We start from the raw sequence: 18,690 nt of genomic DNA on the forward strand, positions 1-18,690 counted from the left end.
ACATGTTGACACATGTTGGCAGGGGAAGGGGATCATTTATACATACATACATACAGGCACTGCCCCTATCATTTATACATACATGCACTGCCCCTACATAAAGAACATCATAAAAAGACACTGGCACATCCTACTACAGGACGAGACACTAAAAGCCTTATTTTGGTTCATTCTTTCTGACAAAATCCTTCTTAGATGGACAAAACCATGTGCACTGCAGGGGGGGCAGATGTAACATGTGCAGAGAGATTTAGATTTGGGTGAGTAATTTTGTTTCTGTGCAGGGAAAATACTGACTGCTTTATTTTTACACTGCAATATAGATCTCACTTTGAAGTAAAACCCCACCCAAATCTAATTCTCTCTGCACATGTTACATCTGCCCCACCTGCAGTGCACATGGTTTTGCCCATCTAAGAAGGATTTTGTCTGAAAGAATGAACCAAAATAAGGCCCTAAGTGAAGTACTGACAGACAAACCGCAAATAATATACAGGAAGGCCCCTGACCTTAGGACCCGACTGGTACGCAACCACAGACCACCATCCAACTCCGTACAGACTAAAATAGATGGAACCACCAAAACACCAGGCTTTCACCACTGTGGCACTTGTGTGGGATGCAAGACTACAAACAGACTAGGAAGGAAGAAAACAACGGACATAACATCACACATAACTGGGCACACTTACAAGATCAAAGAAGAAATTACGGGTGACATTCTATGGAATGAGAAAAATAGACTTTTGCGAATTTTCTCGCAAAAACGGGCGAAATCGCATTTTTTTACATTTTCGCATATTTAATGAGGTCCGAAAATGTGAAAAAAATTCGATTTTTGCCAACAAGTTGGACACACTGGAAATGCGATGGCTGCTTTTCGCAGCACATCGCATCCAGATGTTTTCACATGGAAAAGTATACAAATCGCATATTTAATGGTATGCGATTTGTATAAAGTGTGACTATAATTCGCCCAAAAATCAGACCAGGTTCTGATGGGCGAATTAGCCTGAACCCTGCACAGATCGCAATGTTCTGTGCAGGGTTCTGGTGTAAAAATGAAAAAAAAAAAACAGTTAAAAAAAAAAACGCCCGAGCATAACCAGCTCATTGAGCCGGTGCTGGTGACATAAAATCAGGGTCCCCGACAAATAGGGGTCCCCTTGATTTAATGAAACCAGCACCAGGCTCAAGGTCCGGCGCTGGTTCCCAAAATACGGGGGACAAAATGACTAGGGGTCCCCCGTATTTTAAGAACCAGCACCGGACCCAACCAGCCAGCAGGGTAATGCCACAGCCGGGGGACACTTATTATATAAGGTCCCGCGGCCAAAGCATTATCCCCGTGGCTGGTCAGCATGGGCATGGGTCCTGGGGAAGTGGGGACCCCCCCAATGAAGGGGTCCCCCCCTCCAGGACTTACCAGCCTATGCTGAAAGTCCAGGGCTGTCCCCGATGCCCCTGGGCGGTGGGCATCGGGCTGATGGATTGTGTAAAAAAAAGAAGATAAACTATTGTTTTCTACTGGCGAACTATGAGTCCCAGCAAGCCTACCCCGCATGCTGGGACTTGGAGAACCACAAGTACCAGCATGCGGGGCATTAAAGGGCCCACTGGCACTTGTAGTTCTACAGTACAAAAAATAGTTAACAAAAACACACTGACACCCTGAAAAATAAAAGTTTAATACACACATAACACACACATACTGATACTTACCTACCTTGAGCCCGTAGGTCGGTCCCTGGATCCTGGGTCCGTGCTCCGGGGCTCCAGGGCTGAAGAGTCCGGGGCCTTGGTCCTGGTTCCGGGGCTGGTCCTGGGGTTCCGGGGCTCCAGGGCAGAAGAGTCCGGTTCCGGGGCCGTGGTCCTGGTTCCGGGGCTTGTCCTGGGGTTCCGGGGCTGGTCCGGGGTCCAGGATCCGATGAAGTCCACAGGGGTACCTGAGGAACATAGGCGAATCTAGAATTATGGTAATGGGTGGTCCCAGATCTAGACACAACAGCAGGGGGACCTTTACGCGGCGTAGCCGCGCGGCAAAAAGGGGGTGTGGCCTCATGGGGAGGAGGTGTCGCATCACAAAAAGGGGTGTGGTATTACACTTTAGACCATACACAGTAATGCCCATTACACATTTTAGCAAACTCCGTAATACCCATTACACATAAAGCCACACGCCGTAATGCCAATTACGCATAAGGCCACATACCATAATGCCCATTACACATTGTGCCACACATCATGATGCCCATTACATACTATATAACAAACCATAATGCCCATTACATATTTGCCACATAAGTGCTGCTTACCTACGTGCTCATTGCTAGGGGATTCTTGCTTGATGGACCCATAGTACCCATTACACATGATGCCGAACACCATAGTACCCATTACACATGATGCCGCACACCATAGTACCCATTACACATGATGCCGCACACCATAGTACCCATTACACATGATGCTGCACACATAATGTCCCTTACACATGATGTTGCACACATAATGCTGCACACCGTAATGCCCCTTACACATTAAGCCACACATTATCCGTAATGCCCCCACATACCGCCACTTGTAGCGTCCCTTACGCAATGCCCCCAAAAGACATGAAAATCGCACGTTTTCAGGACTAAAGACATCGCACCACCTCGCACCTATTGGCACTATTTGGCCCGTTTTTCGCATCTCATTAAATATGCGAAAAACTGGCCAATCTTGCGATTTTAAAAAGGGCGAAGTGGTGCGATAAAAAAAATGCGCATTTATGACAATCCATAGAATGTCACCCTACATGTCACACCAAAGGGGTAGTTTATGTTATAGCCTGTCCATGTGGGAAACAGTATGTTGGGAGGACCACCAGGCCAGTCAAGGTCAGAATGTATGAACATATACGTAACATCAAGATAGGACTGGAAATACACAGCCTATCCAAACACTTCAAAGAATCACACGGTAGCAACCCTGCACTTATGTCATTTACAGCCATCAGCCAAGTTCAACCAAACTGGAGAGGGGGGGACTACAACAAAAGAATAAATAAAGAAGAGCTTAAATGGATATACACGCTTCAGACCATGCAACCCAAAGGCCACAATGTAGAATTCAATATCAGTGAAATAGCCTAACCGACCCATAGGCACTCAGGTGCCCACACACAGCCAGTTCTGCAATTATTCCGCCCACCCAGTCCAGCATGACCCACCCCACCCACAGACATGCCTAAAGACCACAGCAGACAAAATACAGCTGACAGTCCCACCCCGCAATGTCAAGAACTACCCCAATGATTGACACAGTCAATTATACCCACAGCAAACTATCTACAATTACAGTCGACACAACAGAGTGTCAACACACTTTCCCCACAAACACCTATGCGTAATCATATAATCATATAATCTACTAAGCTGACTGTAAACATAAGGAGCCACCAGTGGGCACACTAGGACAGGGTTGACACAGCACGTGTCAACAATCAACAGGTTCAACCATGACAGAAGGTACATCAGCAGTTACAAATCAGACTCTAAGCACAGCTGAGCCTGATAACCACACCCGCCCCCAATCACCCAAACCAATACAGCAGCAACACTCTGGTCACTCCCCTGATGACGTCATCCAAAATGGCCATTTAAGGAGGCCCAGAGACACAGACATGTTATCCTTGAAAAAGGCACATTGTGCCGAAACGCGTAGGACCCCAGGACCCCAGTCCTGCACCACACAAGTACTCACAAGTCTCCTCCTGAAGGAGTCGAGCGCACACTGTTTCGGCCGTCCTCACACCCCAGGTGACGCAAGCCAGCCGAACCCGGAAGTGGAAGGAACAGCTGTAGTAGCAGTGTGGACCTGCAGCCGGCAGCACCGCGGGAACAGCGGACGCCGGTGAAGACTGAAGAGGACGTCGGGCAGAGATCCATTTCGCTGCAGCAACCACCAGGTATCGGGTAAGTGTCCAGGTGCACCACCGGAGGGTTAGGGACGCCAGCCCCCGGTACCACCCAGCACTTACTCTGACCACCAGGACAGTGTTCACCGCACGGACTGAGACTCCAGCCAGCGAACCAGCAGTCCAAGGGTTACACCCCACACCCCGGCTGCTCACCACAAACTTCCACACCACCACACCCCACCAGCGGGACCCCAGTGCTCCCCATCCGCACGGAGTTCCCACTGGCCCACCACCCCACCCAGGTCGACACAGGGAAGTTGACACGTACTCCAGAGCCTGTGGAAGACACTATAGTGAGATCCACAGAAAACCTCTGGCCCCAGTGGCACCTACCCCCAGGCCGACCGCCCCCAATTAAGAGACTTTTTATCTTGATTGTTCTTTTTACAAATAAAGACCATTTGTTTTCACTACATCAGCCTTATAGTCCATATATACTCTGCATACACCTTGCCACAAGCGAGTAACCGCACAAACCAGATCTCACAGAGTGCTGGAATCTGTCACTGCTGGGCCTGACAGCTGATGCTGACACACTTGGATGCTACATCAGTATTACTGAAGAACATGGTTTTGGATACAGAATACTGTACTTTAGATGTAGAATACACTAGGACACAGTTGCTAGTGGCCTACTGCCGTAAAGAAACACAGAGGGCTGATTAAGCCTGAAGGGGCATAAACCACTGAGGGTTCTTCACAGGTTACACAGTGCTGTTGGTTACATGTATGTTAATAAGGATGGGCACAAGGACTATCAGAGCAGGGGGAGGGTTCTAGACAGGGTAGGAAGGGATCACGAGTTATAGTGACAAACTCTCTGTCTGAAGAAGCTGGTAAGGCACAAGCTGTATCTTATACTGTCTTTCTATCATTGCTAAATCTTTCTAAAATCTTTCACCTTCTCTCTCCCTTTTCTGTCCCTCTTTTTCTATCTGTGTGCAAGCCAGTGTAACATAGGCCCTTATTCTGATCGGTGCGGCCGGATCCGAATATGCGGCCAGCACCGTGCGTCCTAAACCCCACCTTCCATACGGATCGCCAACTCCGTCCGTACGCGGTAAGAAGCTGTCTGAACAGACCACACGTGTATTTCTCATGAATACACCTCCTCAATCTCAGGGAACCTCCCCCATCATTCGATGGTCGCAGACCGAGTGGCCAGGCAGTTCCCGCAACCTCAGTCCACACGGGCATTTCTCCGTGAAAAAGCAGGGATCTGGGCGGACAGCTGACATTCGGCAATGTTATATGTACGCCCCCTACACGTGCGTCACGGCCGCATTACCATACGTACGCCCAGCGTTTGCATGGGAACGCCCATGAAACGCAGGGGTGTAAACATAGGGTAATGAGCCCAAACAGCCCTTCACACCCCTCTCCACCCCCTGTTCGTAGTGTACATATGTCATGCGGAATGTGGCCGTGCGTCCCGCTCGCACATGCGCAGAGACGCCTCTGCACATGCGCGGTAATATCCGCGTGCGTTCGCAGGCACGAACGCACGCGGATATTACCGCACCAACCAGAATAAGGGCCATAGAGACAGTTAGAGCCCAGTGTAACACACAGACAGTCAGAGCCCAGTGTACCACACAGTCAGAGCCCAGTGTAACAAACAGACAGCTACATAAGGCTAATTTACTGCATCTTTAATTACTGAATCTATAGTTTAAAGTACAGCAAAGCCCAGCAAATACAGATCTAATAAAATGAAAGTATGCACTGCCTAGCCAAAGTCTATGTGTGGTGTGTCTGTGAGTGAGCATGTGTGCTCATGCTGCTCACCTTTCTGTGATACTATCACTATACTACTAGTCCAGATGCCCAAACACTTACTGCTGCTGCTTCTGAGTCCTGAGCATACTGCTGTGCTAAATCTTCTGCTGGGACCTGTAGGTGCTTCTGCAGCAGCCATGTTATTCAGCTCTCATGCAATACACAGGAGGCAGTACATGATTGCTGCCACAGGTGGCAGTGCTGAGCTCAGACATGGTCTGGACTCTGCGGATCTACATTGTCCTGATGACTCATGAGTCATGCAAATAGTTCAGTAGTTCAATTAGTTCACTTCCTACAGATCCCTAAACTAATCTCTGACTCATACAGCCATAATGAGACTGTACAGTGCCTCTGGGCTGGTATGCACTGCCATGCTGCCTTCATATTCGGTCACGAGCTACACTCCCAATCATGTACAGTATGTTATATACTGTAGCTCTGTTTACTCCACAGGACAAAGAGGGATATGTATGAACCTTCATAATACATAAAGTGGAGCAGTTTCCCCTAGCAGCCGATCGGCTTAGGTCACATTTAGACTGTGGAAGATAAATGACAAACTGACTGGATATTTTGCAAACTCTTTACTTTATCTCTCTCTAAAGTCAGTTACATTGGGGAAAAGGGACATGTTAAATACTGTATTTTAAAAGCAAAAAATAATGACAGTATATTACTCTGAATTTGGGTATTTTACTTGCATGTTATGGAAGTTAAAATAATAACCAAAATGGGATAAATATTGCAGAGCTAAAACAATGAATAGGTCCCTATAGTGCCGCTCTCGCACTGCCTAAACGTTTTTACAAAGCTGTATTTTAAGGCGGTATTCAAGACGGGTCTGAGCCTTGACATTGCAGTAGATTGCCACTGTGAATGCCATTTGAATACCATTCACATCAATCAACTCGTTTGATCCCCTCAACACATTTCAAGGCAGAAGGCAGGGGACGGGTCTGTAGTCTGATGTTTTTTTTTTTTTGCTAAATACCGTTTCGAGCCATTCTCACTGCATAAAAAATGGCCCTAAAACATGTAGGACTCTGTTTTTAAACGTTTTGAAATATCGGTTATCTTTCACAGGTAAATCAACTCTGGCACTTTCCGTTTGCCTTAAACGTGTTTAAATTGTGAAACAACGGCAATATACCGTTTTACAAGTGCAGTGTGAAGGGGGTATAAGGGTGCTGTATAATTTACTGCTTATAAAATGGGAAATAATCTGATTTATTAAACCTATCTGATCATTCTAACAAGAATATTACTCCTCCAATGAGCTAGTATTAGAAATCCCTGCTCTGCGTGTAATAATGTAGTCTGGTTCATCTAGTTCTAATCACTCCTCTCAGTCTCTGATGGAATAATGAGCCGGACGGACTGCCGTATGTATGCTCGAGTGTAGGTCGTCCCGAATATAAGCCTAAGCACCTAAGTCTACATCAAAAACTGGGAAAGCTTATTGACTCGATTGTGACCCTCACTTGAGTATAAGCCGAGACGGGCATTTTCAGCATAAAAAATGTTCTCAAAAAGTGGGCTTATACTCGAGTATATATATGGTAGTCTTCTGAGCTAATCATTTGGGTGAACTAGATCATAATGAAATAGTCACAAAATTAACTAGATTTCCCATCACTAAGGGGTAGGCCACGGCAATGGCGCCAGGACCTCCTGGCAGCCTGGGGCGTCGGGCAGGGCGCCATGGCGCAACTACCCTGGGGTGCGGCAGGGCCACCTGGATGATCCCCGCCATTGCAGACAACGGGTGTGCCGGAGGTGCAGCATCCTGGCGTGATGGTCAACGCCGTGAGGCAGTCTTCGACCCCCATAAGGGGCACCACTGTATTATATAGTGAGGCCGTTAGAGGCAGGGGGCGGGGTACTCCTGCCACGAGCACTGCACACCCCTCTGGCATTCCCAGACTGGGCTGCAGGGTGATGTGTGACAGGGATGTAGGGCTGGTAGTGCAGGCTACTGGGGCCGGCACTCCCCCTATTGTGGGAACCCCAGTCACTCCTGTCCATCCCCGGGGACATGCCTCCTGCAGGACCGGCCAGGCGACAATGGCTGCGGAGGACCAGGCTGGTCCCTCAGTGCAGCGCTAAAGGGGGTCTAGGGTAGTTCCCAAAAATACTTCCCCTCCGTTGGCTGACGCGGTGCAGGGCCACTGCCACCTACTTCCTGCAAGGGAGTACAGCAGTTTATGGCCCTTCTGAATTCCTTCATGGACCACATGTCTTGGCTTTCCCCTACTGGGGCTCTGCCAGCTCCCAACCCTGCCATTTTGCCAGCCCCTGCTGAGCTGCCTGGGGTTACAGCCTCTTCACAGGTGGCGCCCGTAATTGTGTCCCCAACAAGTGCCGTGGCACGGGAGCTCAGGCCGTTTGCCACTTAGGCCTCGCAGGGCGGGCCAGCTCCTCCTCTGGCGGTTGTTCCTGGAACCTCGGCTGTCGGGACCCCTGGCATGTCCACAGAGGTGAGCCTCATGCTGGCGGCAGGCACTTCAGGTGATCAGCCTGGAATGGAGGGGCTAGCTATGCGGGCTATCGTGCCCAGGACACTGTGGTGCTATCAGGAAGGATGGCACGAGGGGGAACAGTTTAGGCTGTCTGCCCCTCATGCAGGTAAGACACCTGGTGCGGCTATGGTGGCCTTTGTCTGGAGTTTGTACTCCTTGGGGTGTTGTTGCCTCAGTACGCAGGATGCTGGCAGGGGTGTCTTTCTTATTGTCTCTGCATGGTAGGGCGGACCCGTCCCGGTCCTTTTTGGTGTCCAGTGCGTTGCGTGGATGGCTGCGCGCCTCGCCGGCACTCCCAGACTGCAGGCGACCAATTGATTTGACATTGCTCCGAGCCTTGCTGGGTGCCCTGAGGGACATTTGCTGGCCTGACTATGAGGTCCTGTTGTTCCGAATGGCGTATGCAATGGCTTATCATGGTGCCTTCAGGTTTGGGGAGCTGGTGGCGCCGTCAAAGCGAATGCCCTCACCACTGACCGTGGATGACCTGGTGGTCCATGTGGATTCGGTGCTATGTCACCTGCGCCATTCCAAGACGGGCCAGGCTGGTAGGGGGATGTGGCTGTCTTTGCTCCCATGTGCGGTGGAAGGAGTGTGCCCCGTGGCGTTAGTTATGGCCTTCGCGCAGGTGCACCCAGACCTACCTGGTGCATGGCTGATGCATGATGATGGGTCACCGCTCACCAAGTATCAGTTTTTCCACGGATTGGTACGGCCGCTGGAGGCCACGGGTCTCGATCCATTGGAATTTGGGTCGCATTCCTTTCGGATTGAGGCTGCTACCTCGGCGGCTGCGGAGGGCCGCTCCGATTCAGAGATTCAGTCAGCGATGGCGCTCGGCAGCATTCTGTAGGTACATTCGGCCGACTTTCTCTATCACTGCTCACCATGGTCGACTGGACGCATAAGCGCTCGCCAACTTCCAGTGGGGGCCTTGAGGTGTGTTTTCGAATCCGCCCGGGGGCACAATTTGGCTTCAATTACAATCTGACATGGCGTACCGGTTAGTTTACTCCGGGCGGTGTGTTTTGTGCCTCAAGAGCTAATCGGCCACGATTTTCTCTTCCCTCTCTCTCTCTCTAACCTGGTTGGTGTGTGAGTGCTTGTTGCAATTGGGTCTCCTGCTAACTAACCTCTTGTGTGCATATTTTAATTCGCCGGGACGTTAAGTCCGGGTGGATGTTGGGCCATTCCTTTGTGTACTGGGCCTCGCAGGCGGATCTTGCCTCTGATGTATGCATGTTCCCACAAGCTGGGGAGGTTAGGTGGCTAGGAGTACGGGGCATGAGGTGGTGTGCGCTGCAGGCTCAGCTGATGCGGGCCGTGAAGCAGTTTGGGGTCCTGGAGGTCGTTATATTCCACTTAGGCGGGAATGACCTTGGGCGAGGATCCGCTCTGGAGCTGCGCTCCGTGATTATCCGGGACCTCCACATCATTGCCCAATTTTTGCCATCTTGTGTGTTAGTGTGGTCCTCCATGATCTCAAGGAGAGTTTGGAGGAACGCTAGATTGTGCCCCCGCCTGGAGCGTTCACATAAGAAGGTGAACGCTGCGGTTGAGAGATACCTGCTAGTTAACGGCGGGGGTGTCATTCGCCATGACGCCATCGACTTCCAGCGTCCAGAGCTGTACAGGAGCTATGGCGTTCATTTGAGCACAGAGGGCGTGGCTCTGTTTTTAGGCGACATTTTTTCATGTTTATCTTCAAGGTGCTGAGCGTTATTAGTGGTGGCGGTGGCTGTGGCCTAGGACCTGGCTGTGGTGGTAAAGAACGGTCCTTCTTTAAGAACTCTGTGTGTGTGTAGGTAGTGGGTTGCACTCTCCCTCGACATCGATTGTCATGGGCCATGCTTTTGTCCGGGGGATGGCTGTCACCACCAGGCCGGGTGGCTGACCAGGGAGAGTGATCACCAGCGATGTATGTATGCATAGTGATCTTTAACCCCACCTTCCTATAGTGACCGTTCTTTAGTGCCGCCACCATTTATAGTCATAGTTTTAGTTGTCAAAATAAATTTGACATTCTTTTGAAACGCCAGCACTTTGTGTCCGTTTCTTATTTTAGGTTAAGTTATTTAAGTTTAGAGTTAAGGTTGTGTTTAGGTTTGTCAACAGACAAGGTGTAAACCGGGAGGATACCCGATGGTGAGTTTAAGAAACACAGAGGGCTGATTAAGTCTGAAGGGGCATAAACCACTAAGGGTTCTTCACAGGTTACACAGTGCTGTTGGTCACATGTATGTTAATGAGGATGGGCACAAGGCCTATCAGAGCAGGGGGAGGGTTCTAGACAGGGTAGGAAGGGATCACGAGTTATAGTGACAAACTCTCTGTCTGAAGAAGCCCCACCCACCCTGTCCTCTTTCTCTTCTTCTCCGGCGGCGGTAAAGAAGGTCATTCTTTAAGAACTATGTGTGTGTGTAGGTAGTGGGGTGCACTCTCCCTCGACATCGATTGTCATGGGCCATGCTTTTGTCCGGGGGATGGCCGTCACCACCAGGCCGGGTGGCTGACCAGGGAGCGTGATCACCAGCGATGTATGTATGCATAGTGATCTTTAACCCCACCTTTTCTATAGTGACCATTCTTTAGTGCCGCCACCATTTATAGTCATAGTTTTAGTTGTCAAAATAAATTTGACATTCTTTTGAAACGCCAGCACTTTGTGTCCGTTTCTTATTTTAGGTTAAGTTATTTAAGTTTAGAGTTAAGGTTGTGTTTAGGTTTGTCAACAGACAAGGTGTAAACCGGGAGGATACCCGATGGTGAGTTTATGGCTACTGCCATTTTCCTCTTCTGCAAGACCTCCCCTACTGCTACTCACACTGGGTTAAATATTGGTCTGGAGCTGGATGTACTCCACTCCTGCTTCCCCTTTCCAGGGTCAGTCCAGGCATAACACTCTGGCTGGTCACACAGACTCCAGCCATATAATAGTGTATGTGTCTGTTCTGAAATATGTGTTTTATACACACACACACACACACACACACACACACACACACACACACACATATATATTGAGAGAGAGAGAGAGAGAGAGAAAGAACACATATATATTTCAGAAATCAGTTACAGAAGGGATATCAATGGCTTTCAATTAACTGATTTATTTGTTTTTGAAACTAGCAGGGGAGGAGAGGTGCCCCCTTGGGAGTAGGAGCCTGGTGGCAGATGACTCCATTGCCTCCCACTCCAGCACTTCACGACCTCTCCAGGCTTCAGGACTGCACATCTCCCCTGCTGCTGCAGGGCAACGCTGTATCATTTTATTCTCATTGAGATATTCCATCCAGGATTTCCCGCCCTGGGTGCAAATTGGATGCTATCGCATACACAGCCACCCGCAAGCAGCCACATGGGAGAAAAATCTTTTGATGGTCACTCAACATCGAATTATTTTGTTTCTCCTTCGCTAATAAAAGTCAGTATAGACTGACTTTTATTCAGGCCAGAGATGGCCTAATTCGGGGCGGGCTCTGACATCATGTGACATCAGCTGGCTGCCCAAAGCAGGCATTGATATGCCCAGTGTTTCTGTGGGCATACCCATAAAACGCTGGGTGTTCCCCTGCTCCCAACCCATGCCCACCCCCATTCTGCCCACTATGGAGCAACTGCCCCAACAAGTATGAAACATACGCATGAGCAAACCAGCATCATTGGACAGGTGAGTGAATTCGGACCTACACGAGTGGGTCTGAGTCGCTCCCAAAGTTACTTATACATACATACTGTATGTTAAGGGTCAAGTTGCAATAATGCTAGTGCTCAGCACTGGGACTCATCAGCTGTACCAGTATAGTATAGTGTAGATAGTAGATAAGATGAGGCTCTGTAACCCTTTAACAGGGTGGAGGATTTCTCATGGGAGGAATAGGTGAGGACTGGAGAGTGGAAATATGACATACTGTATATTGTTACATGTAAAATATTGAGGGCCAGATGTTTCAAGCTTCAAACAGTAATAAAGAGGAGGGTGATAAACAACCAGCCAATCAGCTCCTATCTGTGATTTTTGCTGCTGAAAGTAAAGTTACCACTTTTGAGAACATGGAAATCGCTATTGAAGTAACTTGTTTGTTTGCTCCCCTCTAACCTTCCCCATAGTTCAATCAGGGTGTTTTATTCACATTCACGTACCCATAATTCCGCCTTGACTTGGGACGAGGGTTACGTTTGGAAAAGGTTAAATACTGAACAGTAAATATACCGAATTTTTATAAATTAAATATTTTTCAATGCCAAGATGTCTCATCAGCTAGTTTAATACCTGCCCAATATCAGGATAACTTAAACAAAATTATCAGCACCACAATCCTCTCATTTATACCTGACTGAACAATGCTCATGAAAAATCTGTATTTATCAAACTGCATTATTTTGTAAAATATTGATAACAAATATACAGTATTCACGGATATCCTTTATGAAGTACTACAGTTTAGTAATTCTGTTATTTTTTTCAGCTGGATTGGAGTTTTCTACTGTTCACTGTTGGACATATCACTTCTCAACAGAATCTATGGTCTATGAGCAGGCTCGGAAATTCTGTCAGAATAAATATACTGATCTTGTGGCCATACAAAACAAAAGAGAGATTGAGTACCTTGAAATGAACATCCCCAGAAACCCAACTTACTACTGGATAGGGATTAGGAAAATCAATGGTTTATGGACTTGGGTGGGAACCAATAAGACACTTACAGAAGAAGCAACAAACTGGGGTGAAAATGAACCAAACAATAAAAGGAACATGGAAGATTGTGTTGAGATATATATAAATCGGGACAAGGATTCAGGAAAGTGGAATGATGATGCTTGCAGCAAGAAAAAAAGGGCACTGTGTTACACAGGTAAGAAATGTTTTTGCAGTATGATGTTTGATATGCACAGTAGGGTGGAGTGAAAAAGTTGAAATTGAGATCTTCAAAATTGGCTAGTGTGGAAAAGTTGTGACTTGACCTGAATAAGAAACGTGCAAAAGCATTTTTCTCTAAGTCAATATCTCCTGTTCCGGCAAGACACCTAAAGTTTAGCTTTTTTAAATGAAAATACCGAAATGTATGAAGAAGCTCCAATCTAGTTAAAATTATGTCAGGACATCTTAGAGTGGTTCATTAATATACTTTAAAAAAAAAAAAGAGTACAAGCTTTTCCTAGTGCAAAGTTACTGACTTTATCGGGAGAAAAAAAATCCCTGATAACTAACCTGTTTTCATGGTCACAATTGTGAATATTGTGTGTTTTCACCTGTAAGGTTTTTTTTATTTTAGGAGAGGATGCTCTGTAATTAAAGTGATTAAGAAAATAAACTTGGGGCAAAAAATCAGGGTAAATAACTTTTGCTTGCCCTCAATAGAATAGTGTACTTCTGTGTCTTCTAATGTCCAACTCTTTACTGAATGCTACAGTAAGTTCAGTGGACAATGCATTATGCTTTGTTATTTAGGTACAGTATTTTAAACACTTCTGTTTATTGTCTTTAATTGTGGCAGTTATTTTAAACATGAATTGATCTGAAAAACAGTTTTGCATTCCCTATGCCAGGAGCATGTGTCAGAAGAGCAAGGTAGGCAATTTGGCACTGGGGGAGAGATACTGATTGGGATGCAGGAGTATTACAGGTCTACTGAGAAACTGGAGCTGCCAATGAGAGACCACTATTCAACCAGGGATGGTTTGTTGACAGTTCATCATGTCAACATATCCATAAGACATACTGAATGTCAACATGATCACTGACGACAAGTCATACCACACCCATATGCTAAGCAAATTTTTTTTTGCTTTGACACAGCAATTGTCAAGCCAGAATTCTAAAATCATATATCTTGTGTGTATTGAAAATAATAACTGGATATACAGTACTATTGAGAGTTATTCATTCTGAGTGGTGTCCAGCAGTACATACAGTACAGATGGAGCCGGCCTCATCATTTCCGCCAGCTCGCCGTAGCAGATGTTCTGGCATTCCAATTTTAGTTTTGCGCTCTCGTCCGCCAAGGGGCGTGGGCGCACACCATGCAATACAATCCGCCACCACTGGGTGGCTAATGCTCCATCAAGCTAGCATCGGAGTGATATAATGTAATATGCCAATGGAACCCCGCCATTCGCGGTACGGAGCGCGCTTAGTGTATGAGACGATCGTGCACAATAAGACGCACGTGCACAATGAGATGCTTGTGCGTAATAAGACACTTGTGCGTAATGAGACGCCCGTGAACATCGCTGCGAGCAAATGGGCTGTGTAGTGTAATGAGCCTATACAAATATTTAACTTCACGTTCCCGTAGCCGATGCTGAGTATTTGTAACTGTTGGTACTGTACTGTACTGTACAGTAGCTGCATTATTACTGTCTCTTCCATGGAGTAATGAAGTCAACCGCCGCCTCCCCTCCCCCAGGGGAGGAGGGGGTCAACTTGACCAGAATACAGTTAGGAGTATTCAATGATTTTTTTCTCCATGTGCAGCGAATCCTGTTTAGGATTCACTGCACATTCGCAGGGTTTCGGAGGGCTGCAGCATTCGCTGCCAGCCCTCCCTGTCACCCTATTCAATGCAGCAGGGGCTTGCTGCCCCTGCTGGCGAATTTTAGCCCCTGCTGCGAATGCCGCAGGGAGCCGGGGGACGGAGGAAGGCAAGCCTCCCTGCCTGCCCCTGAATTTCTGTTGGGGAGAAGGAGGGCTTAAAGAGACACAGGCAGCAGAAGGAGAAGTCTCTCCGTCACTCACCATGCGCCGCTCCGTCCTGCAGCAGCAGCAGCAGCTGATGTCGGAGAAGCCGTCACCCTCATTCTCATTCACCTGAGGTGCTGGTCGCTTATCCAGCCCAGCGGCAGGGGCGCCATCATCCCCGTCTGCCTGCGCTGCTGCTAGCTCTATGTTCTTATCGTTACTATCGGTGTAACTGTATCTATCCACCATCACCACTAGTGGCTTGCAGGGTGCTGCTGGGGTCGGAGCCGCTGCACTCACTGGTCCCGATTGTGCCTATGTAATGATCGGGACCAGTGTGCAGTGAATATATGAATATTAATGAGCGGCTCCGGCTCCCGGCCCCCTGCTGGCGAATGTGTAAAAAAAAAAAAAAAAATATTGTTTAAAAAAAAAAAAAATATTAAAAATATATTCATGTGCTGCAAGTATATGAATAAAAATAGCATGCCCTTTCATAGAAAAAAAAATCTGATTTTTCAACACCAAAAAAAAAATTAAAAACGCTTTAATTTAAAAGATCACATTACAGTTCACCTAAAAAAGATGACGAATGCTAAACGGAGAATCATGGCGAAAATCAATGGAGAAAGCAGTTCTCCATTTGAGCATTGAATACACTGTCGGCGAATTCCACTAAAAACCCCATTGAAAATCACAGGCGAATTGTGGAGAATCATTTATGGCGAATCGGCAGACATTCGCTGTTCATTTGTGGCGAATTGCCTCCATTGAATATGGCGAATTGTTTTTTCTAACAGAAAATTCGCCGTTAACCCAGCGAATTGCCAGATTCACTGAAAAAAATGGTGAATCTGAGGCATTGAATACTGGCCAGTATATTACTTTACTTTGCAATATCTCCAGCAGCGCTAATCCACAAAGGGACCGCGACTCGGATTTCGCCAATAGGGCTACGGGGATTCAGTATTGAATCCCGGCGGTCGGGATCCCGGCGTTCAGAATCCCGACGCCGGAATCCCGACAGCCGAAATGCCGACAAGGGGGGGACGTGGATCGCCCCCCCTTGCGGGCTCGCTGCGCTCGCCACGCTATTTTATTCTCCCTCCAGGGGTGTCGTGGACACCCCAGGAGGGAGAAAGTGTCGGCATTTCGGCGGTCGGGATTCCGGCGTCAGGATTCTGAACGCCGGGATCTTAACTGCATCCCGGGCTACGGATGCCACTGATTATACCAACACTCTACAGACCATACTGTACATGTCACAGTGTTGAGTAGTGTAGTGGATAGCTGTACATGCTGGAGAGCCGTGTTCGATTACGGTGTCATATTTTTTTTTTCTTTTATTCGAATATTTTGGAAAGTGACATTTAATAAAACTAGACCATTAAATGTAACAGTTTTAACAAAACTAGACAAATAAAACAGATAATGTTTTCCAGGTCTCCTCACAGAATCATGCTGTAAGTGAAGTAATAAGCTCCACCTGTGGATCATTTATAATGTGTCAGTCAGTAACGAGTGCCCCTGTGCCCCAGCTACTGTAGGTGTTCTAGAAAACATAAGGAGTTGGCTACCACTGCATTACTGTCTCTTCCATGGAGTAATGTGTATGCAGCTGAAGTCAACCGCCGCCTCCCCTCCCCCAGTGGTGGAGGGGGCCGACTTGATCTGAATACAGTACATTACTTTACAAAATCTCCAGCAGCGCTAATCCACATAGGGACCGTCTCAGACGCTGCCGCGACTCGGGTTTCGCCAATAGGGCTGCCACTGATTATACCAGCACACTACAAACCATACATTACATGTCACAGTGTTGAGTAGTGTAGTGGATAGTGTGCGATTTTGTGTTTATAATTATTATTTTTTTAAATGGCGTGAGGTCCCCCTCCTGAGCATAACCAGCCTGGTTCCAAAAATACGGGGGACAAAAAGCGTAGAGGTCCCCCGTATTTCTGAAACCAGCCCGGGCTCATTGAGCTGGACCTGGTTCCAAAAATCTGTGGGACAAAAAAATCTGGGGGTCCCCCTGTATTTTGAAACCAGCACCGGGATACAACAGCCCGTGGTGTCATGCCACAGGGGGACACTTTTTATATAAGGTCCCCAGGCCAAAACATGAGCACCGTGGCTGGTCAGCCTTGGACAGGGTACCTGGAGGAGCGGGGACCCCCTTAATAAAGGAGTCACCCCCAGGCTTCACCCGTCCAGGGCTGAAGCCCGGGGCTGTCACCGGCATCCGTGGCCAGTGGACGCCGGCCTGATAGTGTTAAATCACACATTCCTAACATTGCTTTATGCAGGAGAACTACAAGTTCCAGCAGACCTCCCCAGCATACTGGGACTAGGAGAAACACAAGTCCCAGCATGCGGGGTATTAATGGACCCGCTGAGACTTGTAGTCCACCTGTAAAAAGAATGTTAAATTAAAACACACACACAGAAAAGTATAACTTTATTACACACACAAACACACACCTCACTTTTACACCAATATACTTACCATTCCAGGATCCAGCGCTGGTCTGTCTGCTGCAAAGCCAGCTCACCCCGCACAGACAGTGGGATGAGTTGGCTTTCTCCGGCGCAGCTATCATCTTCTGTAGCGCTGTCCCAGCAATGCAGAGGCTGAGAGCTTGATTGGCCGATGCGTCTCCATGGAGACGCATAAGCTGAAGACGCTCTCAGCCTCTGTAGCACTACAGAGGCTGTTAGCTGCGCCAGAGAAAGCTGTCTCATCCCGCTGTCAGTGCGGGGTGAGCCGGCTATGCTGCAGACAGACCAGCAGTACAATATGTTGGTGTAAAAGCGAGGTATGTGTGTATGTGTGTAAAATAAAGTTATAATTCTCTGTGTGCGTGTTTTATTTTAACATTCTTCTTACAGGTGGACTACAAGTCCCAGCGGGCCCATTAATGCCCCACATGCTGGGACTTGTGGTTCTCCAAGTCCCCGCATGCAGGGGAGGTCTGCTGGCACTTGTAGTTCTCCTGCATAAAGCAATGTTAGGTATGTGTGGATTAACACTATCAGGCTGGTGTCCACTGGCCACGGACGCCGGTGGCAGCCCCGGGATTCAGCCCTGGATGGGTGAAGCCTGGGGGGGGGGGGCTTTATTAGGGGGGTCCCCGCTCCTCCAGGTAACCTGTCCAAGGCTGACCAGCCACGGTGCTCATGTTTCGGCTGGGGGACCTTATATAAAAAGTGTCTTGGGGTCCCGCATAATACCAGTGTGGTCCTCCATGTGTATTCTATAATAATACAGTGCTTGGGGTCCCGCATAATACCAGTGTGGCCCTCCATGTGTATTGTATAATAATACAGTAATCACCACATTAAAATCAAATGCTGTAGGAAATCCCTTGTGCCAAATAGCATGTAATCAACACATGGCAACAGGCATGTAATGACCACATTAAAAACAAATGCTGTAGGAAATCCCTTGTGCCAACTACTGAAGCATGTAATCACCACATGGCAACAGGCATGTAATTACCACATTGAAAACAAATACTGTAGGAAATCCCTCATGCCAACTAGCATGTACAGTAATCAGCACATGGCAACAGGCATGTAATGACCACATTGAAAACAAATACTGTAGGAAATCCCTCATGCCAACTAGCATGTAATTACCCCATGGCAAAAGGCATGTAATGACCACATTGAAAACAAATGCTGTAGGAAATCCCTCATGTCAACTAGCATGTACAGTAATCAGCACATGGCAACAGGCATGT

General features: G+C 47.7%; 1 protein-coding gene across 1 annotated transcript in view; it reads left to right on the forward strand.

Annotated features, from left to right (window-relative positions):
- Positions 1-18,690, forward strand: part of LOC146026207 (L-selectin-like) — a 237,071-nt gene that overhangs the window by 37,934 nt on the left and 180,447 nt on the right. The window contains exon 3 of the mRNA XM_083156666.1: positions 12,735-13,121. Within this exon, the coding sequence (XP_083012792.1) occupies positions 12,735-13,121 (387 nt within the window). The remainder of the gene's footprint in view (positions 1-12,734; positions 13,122-18,690) is intronic.

The sequence above is a fragment of the Crinia signifera genome, chromosome 8, assembly GCF_055691185.1.
Source record: "Crinia signifera chromosome 8, ASM5569118v1, whole genome shotgun sequence".
NCBI classification, from domain to species: Eukaryota; Metazoa; Chordata; class Amphibia; order Anura; family Myobatrachidae; genus Crinia; species Crinia signifera.